Genomic DNA, 20,102 nt, shown 5'->3' on the forward strand with positions numbered 1-20,102 from the left:
GAGCAGCCCCTCCGCCCACAACGGCCCCGAAGCCCTCCCCCCAGGACCGCGAGGAACCTTCCCTGCCCTTTGCCTGCCTCCTCCTGCAGGTGCAGCCCTGGCGCCCAACTCCAGTGACGGCGGGAAGACCGACCCTTTAAAAACAAACGTCACGCGTGACCCTGCTGACGGCTGGCGAGACCCCGCGCGTTTATTCAGATGTCCGTCCGGGCGCGCGCGCCTGCGTCTTCGGTGCCGCCTCGGCTAAAACTTCTCGGGAAAGGCCTCCATTTCCTCCTTGATCCTGTTTTCTACCAGCAACGTGAAGCTGCTGTCGGTGTTTGGAAGGTTATAGCTGACAAACACCTGTTTGCTGGTCTTCCTGGCTGAAACGAGAGAAAGCACACGGACGCGTGCAACCCACTGCGGGGAAAGGCCTGGAAGAGGAAGGCGGGCTCCCAGGGAGAGAAGCGAGCTCTGACACCTGTGGTGTCACGGGCAGCTGCTGCAGACCAGACCACAGGCACCGAACAGCGGTTCTGAAAGTCTGGTCCCCATGGCCACGGCACCGGGACCTCGTGAGAGATGCAGACCCTCGGGCCGCCCAGACCCACCGAGTCTGTTCTCAGACTCTACCGTCTGAGACCCACCGCCCTGCACATGGGGCCGGCTGGTTGTGCTGCTTTTTAAAAAGCACAGATAATGTGCAAGTATTTAAAACACTAAGGTCCTGGGACTTCCCTGGCGGTCCAGTGGTTAGGACTCCACGCCTCCACCGCCGAGGGCCTGGGTTCAATCCCCAGTCAGGGAACTAAGATCCCGCAGGCATGGCCCAAAAAGTCTATCTATACTTCAGTACCGCCCCCTCCGGCAACTCCCCCCGCCCACAGAGGGAACCGGCGTTCCTACACATACACACGTGCAGGCGCACGCGCGCACATGTACGATTTCTCAACGCGATGCGAGCGACGTGTTTTAGCTCCTTTCTACGGCACCGTTCATGGCCGACGTGAGCTGCTCCGACCACCAAAAGCACGCGCAGTTGCACACCCATAACCTGAAGGCAGGACAGGTCCCGAAAACGAGCCAGGCAGTACCGGTCCCGGTCCCCTCTTCCTCTTTCGGTGAAATAGCTCCTCCCTGGGCCCCATCCCACAGGGGGCGGGTGCAAGCCCCTCCTCCCCCCACCGAAGTCAGGGGCTACGTCAGTCCCATCGGCAAAGGCAAAGAGGTGGGGACGGGGGAGAGCCGGGGCAGTCGAGCCACAGCCGCTCAGCCTGCCCGCGTTCAGCGGCAGGAAAGTCCCCGGCCCCGGGGGCCACTGATTCCAGTCCCTCCGCGAGCCAAGAACCATGCCGCCTGCGTGGCCCACCCGGCAGCCGCACCCTGCCCCCCGGAGCCACACAGGGCAACGGGTCCCCGTCCACACCGAAGCCCCCAGCGCCCCCAGGCCGTTCACCTCTTCCACACGAGACACTGTCTCGGGGCACCTGTCTCTTCTCAGCAGCCCCACTGCAGACACGTAACGACGGTTAATGACACATTTTCAACCGCAGGTGGCCTCCCTGCGCAACGGTCCCCTGTGGCCTCCACACACGTGTCGCCTGCCGTGTGCCCGTCCCGCTGGGCGGTGGCCGAGGGCCGCCGGGCTTGCCGATTCGGGCAGACGGGAGCCTCCATTAACGTCTGACTTTAGTTAAGCTACACAGACTGTATTGTGTGGTCTGTGTTGTTCCACATTATGCAGATTATACATCGACGTAAACCACGTGAGAGACTGTGAAAAAGAGCCCCAACGTTTGCACAAAATGCCCCAAAAAGAAAAAGAACCCTAGTTTTCGCACACAAACCGCTTCCAGGCCGCATCTCAAGGACACTGGGAGCCCACCTCACTTCACTGGAGTAACCAGCTGATTCGTGGCTCATCAAATGAGCTCCCCCCACCCTCCTCTCCTGGACTCTGTCCACCCTGGGGGGACCCACTGGTCCCAGCTCCACAAACCAGCAGCCTCCCTCCCTCCTCCACCAGGCCCGGCACACGGGGCCTGCCTGCTGGGGGTGTGTCACCCCGAAACGCTGGCAAGTACACAGTGAAGCAAAGGGGCATCAGGCCCCCCACCTGCTCTCACGTGGTTCACAAAGAACCAGCAGCTCGAACGCAGAGCAGGAGCGATAGCGCCTGGGGGTCCGGGCGAAGGCTAGGCTGGAATCCTTTCTCTCTCTCCCGCGGCTTTTCTGTACATTTTAAATTGCTTCCTCATAAAGAGTTACCAAAATAACTTACTAGTCAGGCTGCTCTAGCTTCAGGCTAAAGGACAAGTGCGGTGGACGTCCCCGAGACGCAGCCGCCAGGTCTCTGCCCCGTCTCGTGCGACCTGTGGGCCACCTGTGCCAGCCCCGGCCCTCGACGCACTGGCAGTGCCTCCACCGCGTGGCCGCGCTGTCCGCACGCGTGCATCCCGGAGCGACGGACACACACATCCCAGCTCCCCGGAGATCAGCCTAACAGGACTATCAACACAACTGCAAAATAAGCTCCTCAAAATCAGGGCCCGGCCTCATCACCACACCCCAGCCGGGACCCGGGGCTCCGCATGTGGTTGGGACACTGTGAACACGAAGGCCAGACGGGGGGCAAGGCTGCCCTGCCGGTCGAGGTCCCCAGGCGCCTGGGACCACCCGGCGGTCATGGCTACCAGCTGGGGGCACCTTTACCTGAACCACCTGGGCATCTGCAGGACGCGTGTTTGGGGTGTAGGGGGCTGGAGCCCTCAACCTTGGGGCCCTGCCTGATGCCCTTTCAGGCCACCCTAGGCCGGGCCGTCACCCTTCTGAGCTCTGAGCGACATCACCTGCGGCGAAGGGTGGTCCCTCCTGCTCCGCGGGGCCCCACCGAACCCCCGGAGGCTAACTGGAGCCGCCGCCCACTAGGCACTGTGGGCATCACTCGCCCTCTCCTCCCACGAGGAGGAGGAGCAAGATCACCTGTCACTGGTCGGCCTGGATGGCAGCCAGGGCAACACGGGAGCCCGTGGGGAGCACAAGCCCCGAGCGGTGCTGGTACCAGGTCAGCCCCTGAGAAGCCCAGTGTACGAGGCCTTCCTTCCCACAGAGACCGGGGGTCCGCCTCCCAGACAGTCTTCCTCCTCCAGTGACCGCCTCCCGGCTCCACCGAACGAGGTCCCCACCCAGGCACTCGGGCAGCTTAGCTGCAGGACCTACCTAAGCGCTGGGCGAGGCCGGTGGACGTCGTGTCGGACACGTCCCCAAAGAGAGCAGTGGACACAGGGATGGGGTCCTGCAAGGAAAACAAAGGCCCAACGCTCCTGATCACCTGAGCACCCAGGGTCCCATGGCCCCCCTTCCTGTCCCAGGCTGGCCTCCCCCTGCGGTGGGTCCGTGTCACCCTAGTTCGGCAGCCTCTCCTGGCAGCAGGCAGGCCTGCCCGGTGAAGGGCCGGAGCAGCCCAGAGGGGCGAGTGGCTGCCAAGGCAGGGGGGCAGGGGCGCCCCAGCAGCTGACAGGGCCTGGAGGTCAGTGCAGGCTCTGGACTCTCGGAAGGTCTGAGCAAAGGGATGACGATACTGCAGCCCAGGGGGAACTGGCCGTAAGGCAGCGCCGAGGGCTGAGCCACGACCTCCAAAACGTACGTCCCGGTCCTAACCCCTGGCACCTGTGCAGGTGACTTTATTTGGAAATAGGGCCTTTGCAGACGTAATTGAGATGTAAGTTAAGGTGAGAAGGACCCTTCATCTGGTAGGACTGGTGTCTTCAGAAGAAGGAAAGAGACACAGGCACACAGAGAAGGCCTGTGACACTGGCAGCAGCACTGGGGGTGACGAGGCTGCCACCAGCGCCAGAAGCCCAGAGACAGAGGACGACTTCTCCCCCAGAGCCTCCAGGAGGAACCAGCCCTGCTGACACCTTGATTCAGACTTCTGGCCTCCAGATCTGGGAGGGAATCAGCCTGTTGTTTTCAACCACCCAGTCTGTGGCACTTTGCAACAGCAGCTCTGAGAAACCTATAACGTGGCAAAAGGGACCTCAGACGCCACGAGAGATGCAGGTTTGGCCCAGGCAGCAGGTGAGAAGAGGCTGGATTCTGCAGGTTCTGCTGACAGCAGTGCCTGCTGCTTCACTGACACTGGGCGCGTGAAGCGTGGGAGAGGGGATCCAAAGATGACCCCAAGGTTGGGACGGAGCTGCTGTAATAGAGAGGGGCTGGCTGCTGGAGGAGCAGGGCCGGAGCCTGACAGATAGATGCCTATTACACCCTGATAGATGCCTATTACACCCGCCAGCGAGACATGAGAGGGGAGGACAAGGGCGGGAAAGAGGTCTGGGCCGGAAACGTAAATAAATGTGGTCAACACAGAGCCGGCAAGAAAAACGGGCAGATGCCACCCCCCAGGGCGAGTGTGAACGGACAGCAGAGGTCCCACGAGGGAGCTCTGACACTCCAACCAGAAATGGAGGAGGACCAGCCGAGCGGCGGGACGCAGCTCTCCCCGGGTGGGTAGCGCAACCCTCCTCGACCCCGGTCCCGGGGAGCCCCAAGCGCCCCTCCCCGACCCAGGACAGCCCTGGGGGCCACCGAATCCGCGGTCTCCCCGGCGGGCACCTGGTGGGCACGGGGCGCGCGCCTGAGGCCCTCGGTCACCGTCCGGCCCCCACCGGCCCGGTCTCCGGGACCCCATCCCTCCCCCGCATCCCTAGCCCCCTCCGCCCCCTCCCGGACCCCGCGCCGCTGCCCCTCCCCTCGCCCCCCGCCCCGGCCCCTCTACCCACCCACGGCCCTCCCGCCGCACTCACGTAGCGGGTGCACATGGCCACGGAGAGGTTGCGCAGGTGCGGCGTGGCCCCCACCCACAGGAAGAGCGAGTCCGTCAGCCGCATGACGTGGAAGTGGACGAGCTGCTCCCACAGCCTCGCGCTGAAGTTGTGCAGGGAGACGTTCCCCCGCGCAGCAGCCCCCGGCCCCTCCATGCCGCCCGGAGGCCCCGCCGCACGCACCCGACCCGGTTCAGCCGCGCCGCCGCCGCCAGACCCGAGCAGGCGAGCGCCGAGAGGTCGAGCGCGCCTTCGTTTTCGATCCCGAGGTGGGGCGGGGCCTGGGGCGGGGGCGGATCCCGGTGTGGGCGGGGCTTTCCGGGGAAGGGCGGTGCCCAGGTGGGACGCCGGGGGGCGGGTCCCAAGAGTGGGCGGGGGCGGGGAGGGGGCGGGGCGGGGGAGGGGGCGGGGGAGGGCCGGCGTCCTTGCGGACAGCAGTGTAGACTTGTGGGAGCGTCTTACCTGGTGGAGACGCGCCGCCCAGCAGAGGGCAGCGCTGTTCAGTCGGTGCCGCAAGTACTCAAAGCAGCCTCCTCCGTCCCTCGTGCTCGGTTAGATTTTCCAAAATCCTCCTGCTCCCAGCAGCCCCGTAACAGCAGGAAGCCTTGAATGCAGCTAGCCGTGAGGATGGCAGCGATATTGGGGAAGCTCTAGAAAGGAAAATTGCATGGACTGAGCGGGGTGGGTTGGCACGCCTTTGGACCCAGACCCCCTGAGCTGATGTCCTGTACAAGCGTGGGCCTTGGCTAACCGTTCAACCCCTGAGACTCAGTCTCCCCATCTGCAAAGTGGAAGTAAGAACAGGTGCCTCTCAGAGGCGTGGGAAGCAGGTGAAAGGGGGCCACTGTCATCCCTGCTGGGGACCTTGACTTGTAGTCACTCTGGGACACTCGGAGTTGACATAGGAAGGCTTCAGTGTGTTGAGACAGAGTGTTTGTGGTAAACGCACACAGCGCCCGTTTTTGTCAGATTCTGTTACAACTGACTCTTGGGTTTTATGTCAGAGCTATCAGAGTTGTGCTTGTTAAATCTCTAGTAGATCTAAGTCGACTAAATTGACATTTAAGACAGTAAGTATTGTTAAAAGTTTGTTCCCTTTGCTAATTATCAATGATTCAATTATGTACTTAATTTTCAGGTCAATAGTTTCTAACAGCTTTATTAAGGTATAATTAACCTACAACAACTGCACTATTTAAAGTATACGAATTGAAGTTGTGACACGTGTGTAACTCATGAAACCATCCCCACAATGAAGAGAATGTACATATCCGTCACCCCCAGAGGCTTCCTCAAGCCCCTTGTAACCCCTCTTGCCTCCCCCAAACACTGTGCTGTACTTGGTCACTAGTTTGCACTTTCTAGAGTTTTATGTAAATAGACCATACAGTAGGTATAATTTCTGGTCTGCCTTTTCACTCATCACAATTATTTTGAGATTCATCCAGGTTGTTGCATGTGTCAGTCGTTCCTTCCTTTGCATTGATGACCAGCGTTCTGCTGGGTGGGCGCACCACTACTTGTTTATCCCTCACGTGGTGATGCCCATTGAGCTGTTTTCAGTTTGGGGATATTGCAGTCAAGCTGCCATGAACACGTGTGTACAAATCTCTATGAACATATGCTTTCATTTCTTGTAGTTAAAGACCTTGGAGTAGAATGGTTGTACCATGTGTAACTTTTTAAGAACCTGACAAGCTGTTTCCACAGTGACTGTACCCTTGTATGTTCCCATCAGCAGAGTGTGAGCTCTGGGTCCTCCACATCCTCAGCCAGGACCATATCAGCTGCTTGGTGTGGTCAGTCTTTTTCATTTTAGCCATTCTAAGGAGTATTTTAACATGATTTTGATTTGCATTTCCTTAATTATTCATGAACCTCAGTTTACACTTCACACCATACGCAAGAGTGAACTCAAAATGGTTCAGAGACCTAAACATGAAACCTAAAACTGTAAAACTTCCAGAAGAAAACATAGGAGAAAAGTTTTGTGACCTTTAAACAGACAAAGATTTCACAATAAAACACCAAAAGCATGATCCATAAAAGAATAAATCGATGAACTGGACTGACGGAGCAGGTGATGTCACCCACACATCAACTCTAATACCCGCTAATGCTTTGTCCCCTTTAGAAGACAAACACCACTTTTTTCTTTCTTTTTTTTTTTTTTTTGCTGTACGCAGGCCTCTCACTGTTGTGGCCTCTCCCGTTGCGGAGCACAGGCTCCAGACGCGCAGGCTCAGCGGCCATGGCTCACGGGCCCAGCCGCTCCGTGGCATGTGGGATCCTCCCGGACCGGGGCACGAACCCGTGTCCCCTGCATCAGCAGGCGGACTCTCAACCACTGCACCACCAGGGAAGCCCCAAACACCATTTTTAAAACAGAGAGTTTCTCTCTAAAGAGTTTTGAAGAGCTGTCTTGGGAAACTAAGGCAACAAGCTAACACCCTGTTGCCCCCTGTTCTCCCCGACACCTGCCCAGCGCAAGTGGGAGCGTCCTCCTTTCTGCTCCTCCGCAGGCTCAGATAACCGCTGGGGAAGCCACATGACCCAGCAGGTGGGGCTCACAACCTCCAGGCCCCCCATCATCAGCTGCCCCTCAACACACTGTCCTGTGGGCCCCAGGTTGCATCCTCTCATTTACCTTGAGGACTTTTCTCCTCAAGTCCTAACCCTAGCCCACATTCAGCCGATGCCCCAGCTTCTGAGTTTACAAAGAAAACAGAGGTCATCGGGCTCGATTTCCCCAAATCCTTGTCCCTCCTCTCAAACCCTTACCTTCATGTGACCCCACTCTTACCTCCTTCTCCCCCTCATTAAGCAGGAGATGCCCCTCCCCTTGTCCCAGGTTGATCTCTCCCCCTGTGCTCTGACCCTCTCCTCCACGTCCTCAGGAACCCACTCCATCAACCACACTGGCTTCTCCAAAGACTCTGGGATGGACTCTGAGATGTGCCACCCAGACCCCTTCAAGAAAGGACTGGTTGTCCCAGCTGCTGGCAACGCCATTAGCAGAGAGCCTTCCACTGGGGCCTCCTGCAGTGTCTGCACGCCCTCCCCAGGGCAGCCCACACCCAGTGACTGGCAGAGGCAGCTGTGTAAAGGCCAGGCCGTTTCAGCCCAGTGCAGGACAGCTGTGATGGGCCCTTTTCGCTCCACAGTGCCCACGGAGTCAGCTCAGGGTGTAAGGTGAGGGCGATACAAGGCTAGTAGTCACCCTACACAAAACATGTAAACACAAAACATGCAAGCTACAAGTGGATAGCAGTTGCATTACAGATTCACTCTGGCAGTGCACCCTGGTCGCAAAACATGGAGGATGGATGACCAGCAGTCACCCTGATCTTGTGGTCCCTTTGCTCAGTCTCTGGGAACCAAATAACTGAAGAGGTGACCAGGTCCCCTGCAACACACTGTGACCCCCAGCCCTTCCCCAAAGGGACCAGTGGCCATTTACTCAGGTACTGGTACCCTCGGGAAAGAGGAAGACCCAGGCATTTCAAGGGTCAGAGCTGGCATTGAGATATGAGGACCAGAAGTGTCATCACTGTCCTCCTGCTAGTACGGGGGCCTACAGGGACCAGACAATAAGCGGAGTGCTGGCCAAGGGTCCACTAGGTCTGCAGACCCATCTGGGGCCATTCACCTGGTCCCTGAACATGTAATTGGGGTGGACGCACTTGGAAGTTGGCACGGCCCCATACTGGGTCCTTGGCCTGGGGTAGGAGCTACCATAGTGGAGAACGCCAGGGGGGAGCCTGTGATACTGCCCCTCCTCAGCCAAGCAGTACTGCATCCAGAGGAGGCTGGAGCATTGTGGATCCAAAGGATGCAGTGGCGGTGGTCCTCATCCCTCTCTGCTTCACCAGCTGAGGCTGGAAGATGGCGATAGACCACCATAAACTTAACCAAGAAGCAGTCCCAGTTCCAGCTGCCTCAGCAGCTGTGGCATCTTTGCCAGAGCAGAATAATAAGTCTTCAGGTACATGGCAGGTGGACCAGGATTTGGGAAATGCATTCTTTTCTCTTCCGATCAGAAAAGAGGAGCAGAAACAGTCTGCACTGACATGGATGGATGACAATATTCGTTTATATGAACAGTACTCATAGCCCAAGGCTGTGTTAGCGCTCCACCCCCTGATAAAATGTAGTCTGAAGAGCTCTACACTGTAGACATTCCACATGATATCACACTGATGTATTACATCATTGTCACCTCTGTTTCACCAATGCCCTGTCGTCCTCAGCTCACACTTATGGCTGTATGCAGGATCCCATAAAAATAGCTGAAGAATGGGGTAAAAGCCTGAGCTTGGTTTTTGGATGGGTCAATGCAAGCTACAAATGGACGGCAGTTGCATCACAGATTCACTCTGGCAGTGCACTGGTCATCTACTGTGTGTCGACAGAGCAGTAGCCCAAGGTTAGGGTATATACAGACTCACGGGCAACGGCCAGTGGCCTGGCTGGGCTGGTCAAGGACCTGTAGGAAGAAAGACTGGAAGATGGAGGGCAAGGAAGTCTGGGGAAGAGGCATGTGGATGGACTGTCCATGAGGTGTGGAGATCACTGTAGCATGTGCTATCACCCAGCAGAGAACGTCCACCACAGGCGACAAATTTATCAACTCAGTGACCAAAGGACTCCATCACTTGATGTTGGTCGGCCCTGTCTGCCACCACCCAGGGCTGGCACAAAGGGCCAAGAACAAAATAGCCGCCACGGCAGCAGAGATGGGGGTTCTGCAAAGAGCGAACAGCACGGAATCCCACTGCCCAAGGTCGATCCTGCAACTGTGCCACCAGACGTCCTACTAGCCAGGAGACCCAGGCCCCAGCTCTCCTCTGGCGCTGCTCCCCAAGGGTGGGAGCAGGGTGGTGGTGACGGGCTCCTTCCACCCAGAGGCGCCAGCGATTTGTTCTCATGGGGGCCACATTCCAGGTACAGGTTTGCCCTCCTGTCCACAGGGCCTCAGAGAGCGCCGCCATCCAAGTGCTTACAGAGCATGTCCTCTGCGTGGCATTCCACGTAATGTCACTGAGACAGTGAAAGAGGTGGGAGAGTGGGCCCAGACCCACAGGAGCCGCTGGTCTCATCACCCTCTGCCACCCACAAGCTGCCGCCCACTGAAGAAAGAGATGCTCAGAGATGGTGAGGGTGGGGAGCCATCCCCCAGGACACCCTACGCTACTTGAACCGAAGTGCTTCCCATGGTGCCATGTCCCCAAGAGGAAGACGTCTTGAGCCAAGGACACCAGGGGTGGCAGCGGGAGCAACCGCACTCACCATCCTCCCAGAAATCCATCTAGGGGATGGTGCTCCCCAAACCGTCACTCACCGCAGGATCAGAGCCCCCAGGGGACATGGCAGGAGTCCGCTAAGCCATTGCTATGTGTGGCTGTCACCAGCACTTTGGGCTCCCTGTGTCCAGAGCCCCGCAAGTCTCGAAGCAGAGGCAGCGTCCCAGCAGTGAGGTGCACCCTGATGTCAGGAGGAGGTTAGGGCCATTGTCACCCCTAGGGGTAGGGAGGAAAATGTCCTGCTCCTGGGTGACCTACTTGCGAGTCATTTGGTATCCCCTGCCCAGTTGTGACAGTAAGTGGACCAAAAAGCACCTCTGGCCTAAGGGCAGATCCCCCTTCCAGGAAAGAACTGTCACTGGGCCCTGGGGTCTGGGACCTTCAAGTGTCACCCCTCTTGATTACCTCAGCTGCCGAGAGCCTCCTTGCCCAGAGGTCTTTCCCGGGGGCTCTACAGCCATTTTAGCTCTGGAGCCCCCCATGGGGTTGTTGCCAAGCTGGGTCCTTGGACCCTTTCTCTTAATCAATAGAAATTGATAAGAGGCCAGACGGGAAATACAGGCAAGGCTTTATTGGACCCTTGCTACAGCGCAAGTTAACGAAAACAAGAAACAGGTGCCCTTGCTTGCTCCCTAAGTGGGGGCGAGCTGTCCCTTAAACAGGCTAAAGGGTGGAGGTGGATCAGCGGGTCGGGCCGGAGGCGTGTCTTAGTGTCACCCCCTTGGTGATGCCGTGTGCAGGGGGCACGCGCAGGACCCTGCCCTTGCTCCCGGCACCTCAGAAGTGGCAGCTGGTTTGTGGTCTCTTTGTGTCTTGTTGTCCATAACTTGCCCCAGCTGCGTATGCGTTCAGTTGCCTTTAGTCCCTTATACTTTCTGTTCTGTTGCTCAAGGAGACGTTTGTCCAGGTGCCAGCTCTGCAGCAAAGGGCCCCAGTTCCCAGGGTCAGCGGAGGCTTTGGGGTCCGCACCGTCCTGCTCCCTTTCCCAGGCCCATCCTCTCCCTCCTTCCATGGGTGGGCATTCCCAGCGTCCTCTCTCATCAACATTCAGACTAAGCTCTCTGAATTTGCTTTCTGCAGAACCCAGCCCGGGATAGCTCCTTCGGGGGCCTGCCCTCATCTCACTTGGCACTTTCCCTGGGCAGTTACATCCATGGACCTGATCCTGCTCATCACCCACTCTCCAAAGTGTGAACCTGCAGGCAGCCTCGCTCTGCTTCGAGCCGCACGCATGCCTCCCGGCCAGCACCTCCAAACCGTGCCCAAGCACCTGGACCCATCATCTCCGCCATCCGCTGCCCCCGCCCCCAGCCCTCTCCCTCCTGTCGTCCCGACATTGGTGAATGCACACCTGTCCCCCCCTTTCCCCACACACACTCAGGAATCCTATTTCTGCAAACAGTGCAGACGTCACCCCCGCCCCCTCCGGCCCTCACCCTGCCCGCCCTGCCCTCCGTCCTGGCACAGACCCTGCCCGTCTGTCGCCTGGGCGGCTGCTGTTGTATTCCGACTGGCTTCCCTGCCGCCTGTTTCACGGGTTCCCAATTTGTCTTTCCCACCGAGCGAACGAACGAATGGATGGAGAGCTGGACTGAGTGACTAAACCTGCCCACGTCACTTCCCCTAACTGTTCTTCAGCGGTGTTCAGACCTAACACCTTTGCAGACATCAAGGCCCCTCACCTCCTGACTTGATGCCCTGCTGACACCAAGCTCCACGAGGCGGCCAGAACCCACCGCCTCCGTTTGCCCTGTGCGCCACTGCACGCCGTGCCCCTGCCCGCCCCAGCTTTCCTGCAGGGGAAACCCCAGAGGTTTGCCCCGACTCTGCCCCTTAAGGAAGCCTTCCCCGCCTCGGGCAGACGGGCTGCAGCTTCTCCTGGCCTGCCTTTTTACTGCCCACAGAGCAATCGTTTCATGCAGTGGCCTTTTTCATTCCCATCTTCCTTCTCAGGAAGCTCCTTAAGGGCAGCTACGGGGTCTCTCTTCCAAGCGGTAGCCAGCAGGGGCCCTGCTGGTCACAGGCAAAGCAAATACTGATTGAGCGGTTGAGTGAGGAAATGCTGGAAGAATAAACAGAGAACTTCTCAAGGCTGCAGGCCCCAGGCCTGGCCCGCTGCTCCTTAGCCCTGGGCCCCTCTGCTAGGTCTGTTACCTGAGCTGTAAATGGAGAAGATTGGCTTGGATTATCTCTAGGGCGCCTTCTAGGGCTAATACCCTGTGAAGATCAGATAAGAATGCAGACCGGTAACCAGATCCTTCCATTCCAACCGGACCAGGAGGGTGTAATTCCACAGGGGACCACAGGGTGGCAGGTGGGAAGGAGGCGGGCTCCATGCAGAGTGGCCTTGGCTTTGCAAAGCCATGGGGAGGGCCTGAGTTCCTCCCCTCAACTCGGGGAACTCTGTCAGGGCCGGGCTTTTCTCTAACCTGTGCAATTTTAGAACACTCACATCTCCGTGAGGGCCAGTATTTTCTCTAAACTCTGCAATTTTAGAACACTCAGATGAAACAGCAGTTTCTGTTTCCCAGGTAGCCACGGCCCACAGATGCAAAGGCCCAGCAGGAGGCTGTGAAAGAGGCCAGCCTACCAGCTGTCTGCTTGAAGAGACGAAGGGGCCCCGGTGTTCTGACTCATCCCTCTCTTCTTTCTGCCACCGGGTTGTGAGCTTTGGTGTGAATTTCATTCACCAAGAACCAAGAACTACAGGGTTTAGATGATGGATAAGAGAACTGCCCGTGGGGAGGACACCTGTCAGCTTCCTACTAAGTGAGGAAGGGTGAGTCCTGGGTTCGTGATGTGCCCACCTGGAGATGCAGCTGCCCCCGGGCACGTGCCCAGTGAGTCACAAGAACATCGAGGATGTTTACAGCATCACAGGATTCTCTCACGAGATCCTTGGGCCTTTAATCCAAAATCAAACCCAAACTCTGTTATATGCCATGGTTGGTAATGTGGTATTTGGGTTAGTACTAGACCAGGTTATGCTGTGGTAACATTTTAGCCCTGAAATGGCAGTGCCGTGATGTAACAAACTCTATCCTCAGCTCATGTATTTCTAGCTTGGGATGCAGGCAAGGGGGTAAGAGGTAGGGTGGGGTCTCTGCTGCATGTGGTCCTTCAAGGACCCAGACTGCTCCTTGGGTCACAGCTGCAGGGGTGGGTCCAGCCTTTCAATGCTCCAACTTAGAAGTGACACATCACACCCTCTCGTTGCCCATTAGCCAGAAATAGTCACCTGTCACTGCCTACCTGCCGGGGGTCGAGGGGTTACAAGCTGTGGGGGGCAGATGGAGTGTTTGATGAGCACCACTGTCCCTGCCACAGTGACAAAACAGATCAGGACCTACTGAGAGCCTCTGCAGCTGCCAACCAGCGTTGTCCAGATTTTCCAGAGGCCTGAGGTCAGGAGGCGAGGCCCAAAGCTGCGTCTACCACCCCAAGTGCTTGATCTATCTGGGTCACTGTCTGCCCCGAAGAGTACATGATAACCCGCATCCTGCTTCAGACCTGTTCCCCCACCAAAGCCCACGAACCTCCTCCAAGCCCTCCTCCGTCCTGTGCCTGTGGATAAAGATCAGCCCTCCTCTCACACTGGCCCTGCCTAACCTCCAGGGCACCACCCAGAGGCTTGTATCTCTCTCCTGCATCCTCGAGTCCACCCCCCCACTTCCAGACTATTCCCGTCAGGGTGTAGACACGTCCTTCAAACCTATTTTTGTCTCCCCACTGACTCTGATCACCCCACCCCTGCAATTCCTCACCCTTTCTTTCCTGAACTCACTCCACTGGGCCGCCCTTCCCGTCACTGAGCTGCTCTCACCGAGGCCACCGAAGAGCCCGCTGTGTCAGAGCCGTAGCCCGATACCGTCTCCTCCCAGCCTGGGCTGCCGTGGCTTCCAGGCTGTTCCGGGCTGTCTCCCCCTAGTTCGGGGTCACAGTCCCAGCCTCCTCTGTTCTGGGGTCCACCCTCTCCCCTCACTGCTCTCCCTCTCGCCCCCCAGCCCATAGCTTACAAACCTCCTACACACTGACTTCTCCCAAATTTGTGTCTCTGGAGCCAGCCTCCTTCCTGAGCTCCAGCCCTATAGGGTCGGCTGCCCACCCAGCATCTCCATCTGAATGTGCCTAGAGACCTCTAACTTTACGAGGGTCCCCCAGGAAGCCTGCCCCCCACCGCTGTCTCCCCCCTCGGAACGCGGCCCCTGATTCGTAGGTGTTCAGGCATCTTCCTCTCACACCTGCATCTCCCTCATCAGCAAATCCTACTAGCTCTATGCATCACCTCCGCCGTCGCCTGCCGTCTGGACTCAGGCGCTAACCTTCTAAATGGTCCCCCGGCCCCACCCTCATCCCCTTACCATCTATTCTCAACATAACAGAGTGAGTCCTTTAAAGTGGCTTTCCTCTTACCTCATTTTTGAAATAGGAGGATTAGATTCTCCAACCAAAATTGCCTAATATGAGCAGTCTGTTTCCAGAGAAGTCTTCCAGAATGTTCACCTTCCTGGGGGCTATCAGAACCATTCCTATTTCTTTTCTAATTTCCCCTGTCAGTCCTCGAATCCCCCGAAAGCTATATTCCCAGTGCATCCACCTCTTCCCTGGCCTCCCCCGCCCCGTCTCCACAAGTGCAGACAAAATATTTGTGCTGGCAGCAGCTGTCCCAGAGCTTTCCTTAGCTTACAAAAGAAACCCTGCCCAAGTTCTGAGGTCATCAGGCTCTGGCATCAAAGGAAAATTAGATAATCCTATCAGTTTGCTCCAGAGGGAAACAAACCTTAAAGTGGACGGAAACAAGTTGAGTTGTCACTGTGATCACAGACAGAATCATCCGCCCTGAGATTTTTCTGTAACTCCCTGAAAGATGTCAATACAGTTTCTTTATCAACTATGCTTCAGTACAGCCCCGCCTGCCCCCCCGCCCAGGTTAACCTGCTCAGCCCCTGCTGCAGACCGGCCTTCCACGCCCTCACTCCACGCCGGACTCGGCAGGAGCCCCAATTCCACCCTAGGACGGAGCAGGTCTGGGCCCTTCCTCTGGCTGACCCATGAGTGATGAATAAAAAGGTTCCCCCCAGTCCGTCTGGCCAGGGGAGCAGCCGCCTGGGTGCCCACAGTCCCCAGGAAGGACAACACAAGCCTAGGATTTAGGGGAGCAAAGCAGGAAAGGGGGTTCCAACAAGGGGCGTGGCCGTGTGTCCTCACGCCCCTGACCCCTGCTTCTCCCAGCGGCTTTTAGGGCACACGGAGCTGTGGGAAGAGCATTTCACCTTGACCCCCAGGCAGACACCAGACGATAATTAACAATGGGGGGTGGGTGCAGGGCCGCACTGCGAGGGGAGCTGGGGGCCAGGTTAGTCCGGGCAGGGCGCTGGGCCTGATGGGGGACAACCAGGCGGACAAGGAGAAGCCTGTGAGCCACAGACCTGGGAGCGTGTGTCCTACAAGCAGAGAAGCCCAGCCGCCGGGAGGGGGTCATGAGTGGGACACCCTCACGACGATCCTGTGAGGTGGGTGTTGTGACTCGAGTTTTCAAGCAAGGAAATGAACCCCAGGATAGACAAGGGACCCAGAAGGCACTTGGTCACTGAGGGTGGAGCATGGCCTCTATGGGCACCACCGGGGGCCCCCCTCCCCCTCAGGGGGCGGGGCTGAATGCCGGGAGCCAGGGTGGAGGCGATGCACAGGCTGCGGGGTGTTGGGGGGAGGGGGGGGAGCCTGCTCTACGCGGCCCTCCCACGGCAGCTCCCACAGCTGGACATCTGCTGTGGCCCTGAAGGTGGACAGTGACTCTGGGGCCGTGTCACCAACGTCAGTGGGGCTGCTCTCTCTCATCCCGGACCTCAGAATTCCCCACAACCCCAGTGCTTAATATTTCAGTGAAGTCAGTGTTGGTCTCAATGTGATTTTATTTTGTGACTCAGCACTTTTCAGATAAGCAAACTCACACACCTGGAGGGGGACCCTTTCCACGGATGGCGTGTACCCCCTGGGGCGGGGAAATGTGGTCGTGCGTGTGACTGTGTTGGGGGGTGACTTGAAGGCTCCGGGGCGCAGGTGGGGTCGGTGGCACTATGCGACTCACAAGGAAGCAGAGACACAGCTGCCAGCGGAAGATGGAGCTTTCATCCCTGTGTCCAGCGCCGGCCCGCCTCTGGGCGCAGCCCCTAAGGCTTTCGCAGAATCCTCAGCCACACTTCAGAGCTGAGCCCGCGATCAGCAGACACGGGGGACAGGGAACAAAAGCCTGCGTGTGCGCGCGCGTGTGTGTGTGTGTGTGTGTGTGTGCGCGCGCGTGTGTGTCTCCTGCTGAAAGGATCATGTGATGCAGAAATCCATCCGCAGAGGCCCTGCCGTGGGAGGGGCAGGTGGGGCTGGCTGCTTAGCACGTTGAGGGGTGTCTCAAGAATGTCAAAGCCCCTTCCCCGCCTTGGTGCCCGGACGCTGCGTGAGCCACGGCCCGTGGGCCAGCCCCTCGGCCCCGAGCCCCCTCCTAGTGTGTAGACGGGTCTGTTCTTGGCACAAAGGAGACCTCCTTCGCCCAGAACATGGCTGCTGGGCGGGTCCATTTCTGGTGTTTTCTTCCTGGCCCTGAAGACGAGCCCAGCGACCCAATAAAGAAAGACGCGGCCCATGAAAGCAGCTGTATTTCAAGGAGAACGGGGAGCAAGCCAAGGGAAAAAATGAAAAGATCCAGTGACAAAACGCCCATTCATGGGTTCACTCGGCAAACATTTACTGAGGCCATCTGTGCTCCAGGCCCCGCGCTGAGTGCCGGGGGCACAAAGATGCCCTTGAGCGCGCGCCCCGCCCCCGGCTGCCCACCCCGCTCCCCGGGCCGCGAGCAGAGGGAGGGTGGCACCCCTCCATCCACGCACCGCATCCCAGGACCCGGAGCGCGGGTGTGTGAACGCGCATCACACCAGGATGAATGGACCTCACAGTGAGGGGCGCAGATGCATCCAAAGCTGATGGATTCCTAGTTCCACGGGTCAGGACCGCGGTTACTCTCTGGGGCGAGGGACGGGGACCACCAAGGGGCTCTGGAAGGTGTGCAGTGTCCACTAGGACAGTCGTGGAGCCGTGCACTGTGCTCTGAGCACTTTCTGAATCGATCCTTGAATAGCTTAAGAATCTGTGTGACTCTACAGATGTTTGTATCCTGACTCAGAGAGCAGGAGGCCTTTAAAGGCAGCTATTCTACATACTACCTTTGCACAGAACCAATCTAAACGGTACTGGTCCCTTCCGTATTCACCCCAAACTTCATCACATCTCCACCAAAAGGTCTTTATCTCAGTCCATAAAATGCAGCAATTAAGCCCACTGATCCTAATGATGCCACCTGGCTTGCACAGAGGTGAGTTCCCAAGCAGTTTTTCATTTATTCATACCTATGTTTATCCTACAAACAATTATTGAGCGACTACTGTGTGCCAGTCACCAGGGGAACAAAAAAAAAATGAGGAAGACAAAGCTCTTTCTAGTGAAAGAAATGGACAAGCAAATAACGACAATGCAGCTCAGTAAGGGCTGGGCTAAAGGCAAGCAGAGTGACTTGGGCGGTTCACCCAGCGCAGGCTCAGCCCTTAGGAGGGCTTCCTGGAAGAGGTGGGGTGGAGGGGGAGGGCGCAGTCAGATGGACCAGGTGGGAGGCCTGGGCTGGGCACAGGCACCACGTGGGGGGAAGTGCAGGGCGCTCAGAAGGCAGGGTCAGCACTGACGACACAGCTGGGGGCACAGGACAGAGGGGCTCAGGGCCTGTTCACCGAACAGGGAGAAGGATGAGCTGAGAAAGGGCAGCGAGACAGAGGAAAAGGGAGGGTTAAATTCAGCAAGATCCCCCCAGTGAAAAGCCTCATCTGAGCATCCGGACACCCACTTAGAGTGGTGACCTTGCCTTAGAAAGGGAGGACATTCGACACAGGCTACAACACGGAGGAACCTTGAGGACACTGTGCTCCAGTGAATAAGCCAGACACAAAAGGACAAATACTTGACGGTTCCACTTCTGTGAGGTCCCTAGAGGGGTCAGACTCAGAGAGACAGAAAGTAGATGGTGGGGCAGGGACTGAGTGAGAGGAATGGGGAGTTAGGGTTTAATGGGGAGAGAGCTTCGGGTTTGCAAGATGAAAAGAGTTCTGGGGCTTCCCTGGTGGCGCAGTGCTTGAGAGTCCGCCTGCCGATGCAGGGGATGCGGGTTCGTGCCCCGGTCCGGGAAGATCCCACATGCCGCGGAGCAGGTGGGCCCATGAGCCATGGCCGCTGAGCCTGCGTGTCCGGAGCCTGTGCTCCACAGCGGGAGAGGCCACAGCAGTGAGAGGCCCGTGTACCGCAAAAAAAAAAAAAAAAAAAAAAAAGAAGGGTGACCCTAGCTCAGAAGGTCAAATACATTCACAAGATGTATTTAACCAAGTCTCATCACCCTAAGAAGCCTCCACGCACTCTGCTACCCAAACTATACCAGGTCTTCTTGAGACAGCCTGGGACCTGGGCCCCTTTGCTGCAGTACTTTCACCTGAACAAACATCTCCTAGAGCACCAAAATACAAAGACTCTATAAGGGATGAAAAACAACTGCACGCATGCCTAGCTGGGGCAAATTATGAACAACAAGGCCAAAACCTAGCTGCCACTTCTGAGGTACCGGGAGCAAAAGCAGGGTCCTGCGCACGCCCCCTGCACACGGCGCCACCAGGGGCGTGGGCAGCCCACCTAAGCCACACCTCTGATCCGCCCCCTCCGCAGCCCGTTTAAGGGACCAGCCTGCCCTCCTCAGCGAGCAAGCAAGGGCACCTGCTACTTGTTTTCGCTCCCTCGTGCTGCAGAGCCCTAATAAAGCCTTGCCTGGAGTTCTCCTCTGGCCTCTTACCAAGTTCTATTGATTCAAGAGTCCAAGGACCCAGGCTGGTAACACTCCGAGAATCCAGAGCAAATCACAAATTGTTACTAACGTTGCAGTTCTCCTGTAAACTTCTGCATCAACTTCACTTCCAAAAGCCCCACTGGGTCAGTCGCCCCCTTTCTGGGCGCTGCTCTCTGGAAGCTGCTGCTAAGAGCCCCCCGCCCCCCCCGCAAGGCTTCCCAGCCCAGAAGTACCGCTGTTCAGCCATTGCCCACCGCTCGCCCCGTCCTGCCCTCCGGCCATTACTAGCCCTACAGCGAGCCCACCTGGGGCCTCACCACCAGGCTGCGGAGGCCCAGGCTGAACACTCACCTCCTTGCCCACAGGATCCCAGGCATAAAGTCTGTGCTTTGCAGACTTACACCTCACAGCTCCTTGTACTTCCCTTCCAGCTGCAGCACGGCGGTGCGATTCCGGGCCCCAGTTCTGACGCTGGGTTTTTCCCAACCATTTTGGCACAAGAACCTCTGCCCTCCCATCCCCTCACCTAACGGTGATGGTCGTTCCCAGGCGGGCACCTACCTGCTTGGCGTTGGGAGCCGCTGCCTGAGCTTCCCGTCCACACGTCAGCGACCCGGGGAAGCGTCCGTTTTCCCTAGTTTCTCCGTTTAGGTCGCGGTTTGAGCCCAAACTGGATGTTCTTCCCACTCTGCTCTCCCGCTTCGTCTGTGCGACCTGGGCTCCCCGTGGTAGCGTCTTTAAGGCTTCGCTCCAGGTTCAAGAGGACGTCACCACACGTCCGACTGCGCCCCGGCTCCTTGACCTGCGCTTCTCCGGTATCCCGGCCCTTGCCTCCGCGCCCCTGCACGGCCCGGCTTCCAGTCCAGCCCCTCTGCTCGACGGGCCCGCGCCGCCTGCGGCCCTCCGGGGACCTGCACGACGGCGGCTGAGGCTCGGGGCGCCCGCCTGCCGAGCCCGTCCCTCCTGCGCAGACGCCGCAGGAACCCTGCAGCTGGTGGAGGAGCCGGAGGAGCCGCAGGGCGCTCAGATCTGCGTGGGGCTCGAGGCGAGGAGAACAGGGCTCACCTGCTGGCTTCACGGGCCCCGTGAGTTCTGGAAACTCTCCCAGCTGCTACAGGTCTC

General features: G+C 58.0%; 1 protein-coding gene across 2 annotated transcripts; it reads right to left on the reverse strand.

The window, feature by feature from the left end:
* Positions 1–156: 156 nt before the first annotated feature.
* PSMG4 (proteasome assembly chaperone 4) lies at positions 157–5,458 on the reverse strand. 2 transcript variants are annotated; one of them, XM_081245519.1, is made up of 4 exons: positions 5,271–5,458; positions 4,791–5,089; positions 3,202–3,277; positions 157–365 (listed from the first exon to the last, which is right to left on the reverse strand). In XM_081245519.1, the coding sequence occupies exons 2-4, from the start codon at positions 4,962–4,964 to the stop codon at positions 244–246; spliced, it is 372 nt and encodes a 123-aa protein (XP_081101645.1). In that variant the 5' UTR covers positions 4,965–5,089; positions 5,271–5,458; the 3' UTR covers positions 157–243. The 2 variants fall into 2 exon arrangements, with proteins under 2 accessions (XP_081101645.1, XP_081101646.1); XM_081245520.1 differs by lacking the exon at positions 5,271–5,458 and having other exon boundaries at positions 4,791–5,156.
* Positions 5,459–20,102: the final 14,644 nt, after the last annotated feature.

Source organism: Mesoplodon bidens (assembly GCF_964165515.1).
Source record: "Mesoplodon bidens genome assembly, chromosome: 10".
NCBI classification, from domain to species: domain Eukaryota; kingdom Metazoa; phylum Chordata; class Mammalia; order Artiodactyla; family Ziphiidae; genus Mesoplodon; species Mesoplodon bidens.

Coding starts and splice junctions, on each gene's coding strand:
- PSMG4 (XM_081245519.1), bottom strand. CDS start 4,964: ATGGAGGGGCCGGGGGCTGCTGCGCGGGGGAACGTCTCCCTGCACAAC. Junction 3,278..4,790: donor TGGCCATGTGCACCCGCTAC/GTGAGTGCGGCG, acceptor TTTTCCTTGCAG/GACCCCATCCCTGTGTCCAC. Junction 366..3,201: donor CGGCCTCGCCCAGCGCTTAG/GTAGGTCCTGCA, acceptor CTCTCGTTTCAG/CCAGGAAGACCAGCAAACAG.